The 6,763-nt window shown below is 44.3% G+C and overlaps 1 protein-coding gene across 1 annotated transcript; it reads right to left on the reverse strand.

Annotated features, from left to right (window-relative positions):
- Positions 1-1,509: 1,509 nt before the first annotated feature.
- On the reverse strand, positions 1,510-6,299 carry LOC140344871 (general transcription factor IIE subunit 1-like). The gene is made up of 3 exons (XM_072432066.1): positions 6,175-6,299; positions 4,983-5,218; positions 1,510-4,220 (listed from the first exon to the last, which is right to left on the reverse strand). Exons 2-3 carry the CDS (start codon positions 5,107-5,109, stop codon positions 3,802-3,804), a joined length of 546 nt encoding a protein of 181 aa, XP_072288167.1. The 5' UTR covers positions 5,110-5,218; positions 6,175-6,299; the 3' UTR covers positions 1,510-3,801.
- Positions 6,300-6,763: the final 464 nt, after the last annotated feature.

Below are 6,763 nucleotides of genomic sequence, written 5' to 3' on the forward strand. Positions count from 1 at the left end.
CTTTCTGACCGACTGCGCACAATAATGACGTCATTGCGTCACCAAGCGCCATATTGGAAGAGGGCATGAATAATTTCAGTGAGACACTATAGTTAGGCCTGATGACAGAGATAACAATGTGACTTTCTTTCAAAGTTAGCCATGATCCTTCTCTGAAAGTCACTAACAGCACCCGACTGTGGTCGCTTGAGCCTAAATCTAGAATGCGTTTCACCGAGGAACGCAACATACTTCCGGTTCGTGATCCGCCCGGTGTTAGAAATGACCAATCACAGGGCCGACTTTACTTTGGTTGTCATAGTTTCATTCGGGACATCCGGGAATAGAGGCGGGGCGTCTTGGTTGACATGGCGGCGTTGGATAGGGTGAAGGTTCTGGTGTTGGGGGATTCAGGTGAGGCCGTACAGGTAACAGGGACTAATATGGAGTCAGTCCCTAAAGAGACCATCATACAGCAATGTAAGGGACTAATATCAAGCCAGGCGTGTCGGACATTTATATCAAGATTTAAAGGTCCTATAGGGACTGGTCTGTACTCATATACAAGCAGTCCCTGCAGGGACCATAACACATGGTGTCTGTCTGTACTGAGGACTTTCTGAAACAATAATATCAACAGGAACTAATAGAAAACTGCAGGGACCAAAAGACTGATATCTACCTAAGGCAACGTACAAAGGGCCACTGGTGGTTTGTCTGTAACCAGTCCCTACAGGGACCACTCCATACTTAGTTCTTACAGGGACCAGTTATTACCAAGGCCGCTCCATACTCAGTCCCTACAGGGACCATTATTACCGAGGCCGCTCCATACTCAGTCCCTACAGGGACCATCATTACCGAGGACGCTCCATACTCAGTCCTTACAGGGACCATTATTACCGAGGCCGTTCCATACTCAGTCCTTACAGGGATCATCAGTACCAAGGCCGCTCCATACTCAGTCCCTACAAGGACCATCATTACCAAGGCCACTCCATACTCAGTCCTTACAAGGACCACCATTACCGAAGCCCCTCCATACTCAGTCCTTACAGGGACCACCATTACCGAAGCCCCTCCATACTCAGTCCTTACAAGGACCACCATTACCGAAGCCCCTCCATACTCAGTCCTTACAAGGACCATCATTACTGAGGCCGCTCCATACTCAGTCCCTACCGGGACCATAATGCATTATTATTAATCATAAAATATTACTAAAGTTAGGTATCACTTGGAATAGTGGAGCAGTGACAACGTCCATTCTATAAATACAAATACCTTGTATCTGGAAGGCAGTGAGGTCACTGGTGAAATATAAATTTGTATCCGGAGATTGATACGCATCTTATATTGTTTGCATGTAGGGAATACACAGCAACCACAAAAATGAGAATGTTTGTAGACTTTATGTGATTGTGTTTGATACGTTTGCCCGGGACCACCGATATTCTTATATTGTTTGCTTGTATGGAGAAGAGATTGAACAATGTGTAATATTCATAAATGATGTCACAACTCAAAACATACAAAAAACATTATTAACTTTAATTAAAGGAAAAAAACAATAAAACATAAGAACAATCGGCTCAAGTAAAAAGCGAAAGCACACAATAAAACAAAAGAGCAGGGAGCGGAGAGGGTGAGTCGGCAGTGACGGAGAATTCATTAAACCAAAGTGCAGATCATACTACTTCTAATAATCTGAACTCTAAATCCAGGCTGTGTGTGGTAATCTGTCCAACACGGAGATCTTAATTCTAAACTGGATTCTGGAGTCTATTCAGGTAATACAGGTAGAGCCTCGGTGCATTAAGAGACGGTCACTGCCTGGCCGGTGTAATTGCTCTTCTTTCCTGCCCTTTGTACACTCTGACAAGGGGTAGGTGCCGATTGTCTAAGGGGTATTAATCAGTGGCCAATCAGAATCCAAGCTGACTCTGATCCATACACCTGTTATCATAGGCACCTTTCTCAGAGTTCGGGCAGCTGCTACAAAATTAGGAAAGCTTTTCATACCACTTTAGCCTTCTGCTTATGTGGGCTACCAGGAAGCACAGAAAATTCACCAGGAAAAAAATTGGGTTTTGAAAAACAATTCAGTCAAGCATCTGTTTTGTGCTATAATACTGTGACTCCCAGGACTTTAAGCAGAACTCCAAACTGCACGATATGCAGTGAAAAGGTTTAGCTGCTGCAATATTTGTAATTCGGTGTGGTCAGTCGTATGATTCGCACACTACTGGCTGGTACACTAGGTTTTTGTGTTGGCAGTGTTTAGTAGAATATTGATAATAAAATATTGAATAAAAACCCCTACTGCCTGGATGCCAAAAAAACAACCATTTTCCTGTACTTAACATCATGAGCGTAAAGCAGCACAAAGTTCCATTTTTTCAGGTTGTTGTTTATTGCAGAAAGGGGCAGGTTATATCCTCCTGCAATAATCTCTCCTGTCTGATCTCTCCAGGTATCTGGCAAAAACTTGAGCTGCACATTTGCAGGTTACCAGGAACGCCCAAGCACAGGAATAAAGAACAAGGAAGATGGCAGCGCCCTGCGAGGGAATGGGGACAGGTGGGTAACTCCGGTTTATTTCTGCTCTATACAATTGAAAAGAAATCTGTGTCATAGACACTCTGCAGTTGGAACATTAACCCCAAAACCTGACCTAACCTATTCCCCAAAAAAACCCTTACATCTAATCGAACCCCTAACTGTTAACCCTGTAAGTTCTTACCCCAACACCAAATCGTGAACTTCAAAAATGAATTCACGCCCGAGAGGGAAAAAGCTCCATGACTGGTGGAGAGCTGGTTATGTGACTTTAGCAAGGAAAACTATTCTCCAATCACACCCCCTCCCCCCACATAAAAAAACTGAGATTTGTTGCGGTGTAAAAGCACATCTCTGGTCCCTAATATATCAAATCAAACTTCAACACCTAACCTGAAACCAATTCCCCTACTGACCCTCCTTTAAAAGCTAATCCTTCACCTAAACCTAAAAAATGAACCCAACTTTGATGCCTAACCCTTAAAATGCAAGGCCTTCCTTGTTGGTGCTACCACATCCTGATAAATGCAAATGCAACTGCTTTGTCCCAATGCCAAAAACATTTTAGAATGACAGCACCGGGTACTGCAGAATGCCGACACCCTTCAGTCCGATGTCCTGGCTATTTAAATCATAATTACAGCATTCCTGGTATGAAAGGGAAAAGGGACAACTGCATCATGGAAAAGTCTATTGCAGCAGCTGCTATTTCTTTCTGAAGTTTCAGGTATCTATGATTAAAAAAAATGATTGCAAATAAATGCATGGCAAAAACAAATGTTATCTTTATCCAGAGTTCTGCTTTAACCCAAAGTCGGCTTTGCGGATCAGATAAGATCGTCTGTTTGCTTTGTCAGTGCCAGAACTGCTCTCCGCTTATTATTTCCTGGCCATCATTTTGTAGTGTATGAGGCTACCCTGTCATTCTGTAATCAGAATCACCAATGACCGATGCTCTAAAAAAATGAATTAGGTATAAAAATGTAACTTTTTGCAGGTTTTTTGCCTTGTAAAGAATCACAATCAGTATTCACATAACCGCATTGCTCTGCGCTCACCTGCAAGGACCGCCTCCTGTAAAACTATACATTTAAAAAACAAAATCTTTCTAAGATTTCACCAAATGATAAAAACAAATAAAATGTGAAATAAAAACATTTAGATGTAAACTAGATCAAGGGTTGTGGGAGAGATTTGGTATTTGCTAGGAATAGATGCTAGCGTCCTGCAGTCTAATTGTACAGTTTGGATTATGATGATCATTCACTCATACATATCCTCGAACATTTTCTGTCCCATCTCGATGTAAGCTTCTTTCTCCTGAGGAGTCATCTGTGCCACCAATTCGGGTCGCTGACTTACCTCACTGTAGAGGTAGCTACGCCCCCCAACAGTGACCCTCAGGTCCGTTTGCACTTCTTCAAATTCGTCGTCATCATCCTCGTCTTCGAAGTGATGGGAAGCTGCGGGGTGACGGGGAGTCGGACTGTCTTGGTCAGACTCGCTGGTGTCACTGTCGGAGTCGCTGCCCATGCCGGCGTTGGACACCGGAGCTGCGGTCACACCTATGGCGGCTGCGGCAGTCTTCTTTTCATGTTTCAGCAGAGCCTGCATGACCTCTTCATTGTCGTCGGTCAATTGACGGCCATCCTCGTGACTGTGGAAACCATCTGTGTCCATGCCTGGGAGGTGGTAAACGGATTTAAGAAAATCTTATAAAAACGAGAGGGGAGATCTCCCCAATAGTAACACACATAATATTTTGGGGTGGCTCAGTGGTTAGCAATCTGGCCTTTGCAGCTCTGGGTTTCAGGTTGGAATCTCAGCCAGGACACTATCTGCATGGAGTTTGCAGGTTCTCCCTGTGTTTGTGCGGATTTCCTCTGGGTTTCCTCCCACATTCCAAAAACATGCAGTTAGGGTAATTGGCTTACCCCCAAATTGGCCTTATACTGTATTAAAGACATATGACTATGGAGGGGACATTAGATTGTGAGCTCCTCTGAGGGACAACTAGTCACGTGACCCTGGACTTTGTACAGCGCTGTGTAATATGATGGCACTATATAAATACTGTGTAATAAATAATAATAATAATAAACCAAAAGGTTCTAACACTTACACACACATTAAGGTGATCTGTTCAACCCAACTGTCCACAGCTCCCGCATGTGTCCAGTGTTGACAGAACATTTTACAGTCCCAGGGGTTTATTTATAAAGAGAGTGAATGCGACCTCCACTAAACATTCACTGAAGGTGTATATTTTCGACCTCTAGTCTAAATGATCCTAATTTGCTTTATGTTGATGCCTTAGCAATAAAGTGTTGCCACATGTGTAGCAACCATCACCGGATTGGTCTTTGCTTGCACTGTAATGTCTGTGCACCTCCAGACCACTACAGATAAAAGACGCTTCACATGATCCCTCTTTGGTTTCTTACCGTCTTTCATGTCGGCTGTTTCTGTGTAGGTTCCACCCTGTACTGTGCTCTCCCTGAGCCAGATGGGCCTCTCTTTGACTGGTTTGTTCTCGGCAGCTAACTTCTGTGAGTTTTCCTGCTCCTCCATGCTGATGACCACATCCTGTGTGTACAGGTCCTCGTACACCGTGCCCTTGGACCAGGCTTCCCTGTGAGGGCCAGCTGCTGCAGCTGCTGCAGAGGCTGCACGCTCTTTGCTGGAAAACACAAAAAGGGTAACAAGCTTGTCAGAGTGCAAATATTTCAAGTTCTTTGTGAATATTTCATACTAGAAGGTGCTTCAGTTTCAGCTTTGGGTTTTCTTTGTGCAGAGGAAAGCTTTAAATCAGAACATTACTGATGAATATTTAGAGGAATTCCATGGAGACCCACTGCAGCCACCATTGTGTGCAAGCTCCCAGCCAGGACTAGAAGAAATCCCATGCACAAGGATGACTGGTGAAGGTGGTCATGTGACCTGTGTACAGGGTGCGCATACGCATAGATAAGGGTCATATGACCTGTGTACAGTGCATGCCACATGACCAGAATTCTGAGGAAGTAATGCTTAGGGATCTGAAGGATAGCAGAAAATATAACAAAGCATTTTTTTTCCCAGAAATGCTGCAATGTGAAAATGTTTCAATACTAAATCTAAATTACAATATTACTAAATATACTGAATACTTAAAATCTACCGTTCCCACCATTCAATGCCAAGTTCTCTGCTGTGCACATTAGAAGGGTTGGCTACCATCCTGGTCTTGAAATCCTGGGTCTGTACACCTGCTGTGCCCATTAGAAGGGTCGCCCACCATCATGGTGCCGAGTTCCTAAGTCTGTATACTTGCTGTGCCAATTATGAGGGTCACCCACCATCCTTGTGTAGAGTACCTGGGTACACCTGCTGTTCCCATTAGGTTCTCTCACCATCATGGTGCCGAGTTTCTAGGTCTGTATACCTGCTGCACACATAATGAAAGTTGCCCACAATCCCTGTGCCCAGGTTCCTAGGTCTATACACCTGTTGTGCCCATTAGAAGGGTCGCCACCATAATTGTGCTGCATTCCTAGGTCTGTACACCTGTTGTGCCAAAATATGAGGGTCAAGCGCCACCCTGTGCTGAGCTCCTTGGTATATACCCCTGCTCTGCCCACTAGAAGGGTCACTCACCATCATGGTGCCAAGTACTGGCTCTGTACCCCTTCTATACCCGTTTCGACATGCCTGCTGGATTTTGCAATCTGTCTCTCCCCTTCTCAGAAAGATTCCAAGCTCCACATTATAACAGAGGAACTTTAAGAAGCAAATTTTCTCTCTTGGAGATAAGCAGTTATCAGATTTCCATGGAAATAACACACTTCAAGCTTAAACAATTGCCTCTTAACATTTCTCTTTCACAACAATAAACGTTGCCACCCCCGGTATGCCGCAGTCTCTGAGGACTCTCTAAATTGCAGCCCCCCCTCCCTTTCCCGTCACTGTTTTCATAGAACCCTTCTATTAGGGAAGAATAGCTCTGGAGAGACTTCTACAAATCACTGACAGGAGCTCGTACTCTTTTTAAGTGCGAAGTTTTAAGAGCTGACAGTTTTTGGAAAGACAGATCCGAGGGTGGCAGAGGGGGAAGGCGATTCACTTAGATGCACGCGGAACAGAATGTACTTTTTCTACTGATGAAGGATAACATATTGTGCACAACTGAACGCTCGGGGGCCCGCACTGCCTGCTTACAGGGACACCAGTAGGAGTACGCTTATAC

This window comes from Pyxicephalus adspersus, unplaced genomic scaffold, assembly GCF_032062135.1.
Source record: "Pyxicephalus adspersus unplaced genomic scaffold, UCB_Pads_2.0 Sca111, whole genome shotgun sequence".
Taxonomy (NCBI): Eukaryota; Metazoa; Chordata; class Amphibia; order Anura; family Pyxicephalidae; genus Pyxicephalus; species Pyxicephalus adspersus.

Bases quoted from the DNA above. Each gene is read 5' to 3' on its own strand.
- LOC140344871 (XM_072432066.1), bottom strand. From the start codon at position 5,109: ATGGAGGAGCAGGAAAACTCACAGAAGTTAGCTGCCGAGAACAAACCA. The intron at 4,221-4,982 runs GTAAGAAACCAA...ACCACCTCCCAG, and splicing joins AACAGCCGACATGAAAGACG to GCATGGACACAGATGGTTTC.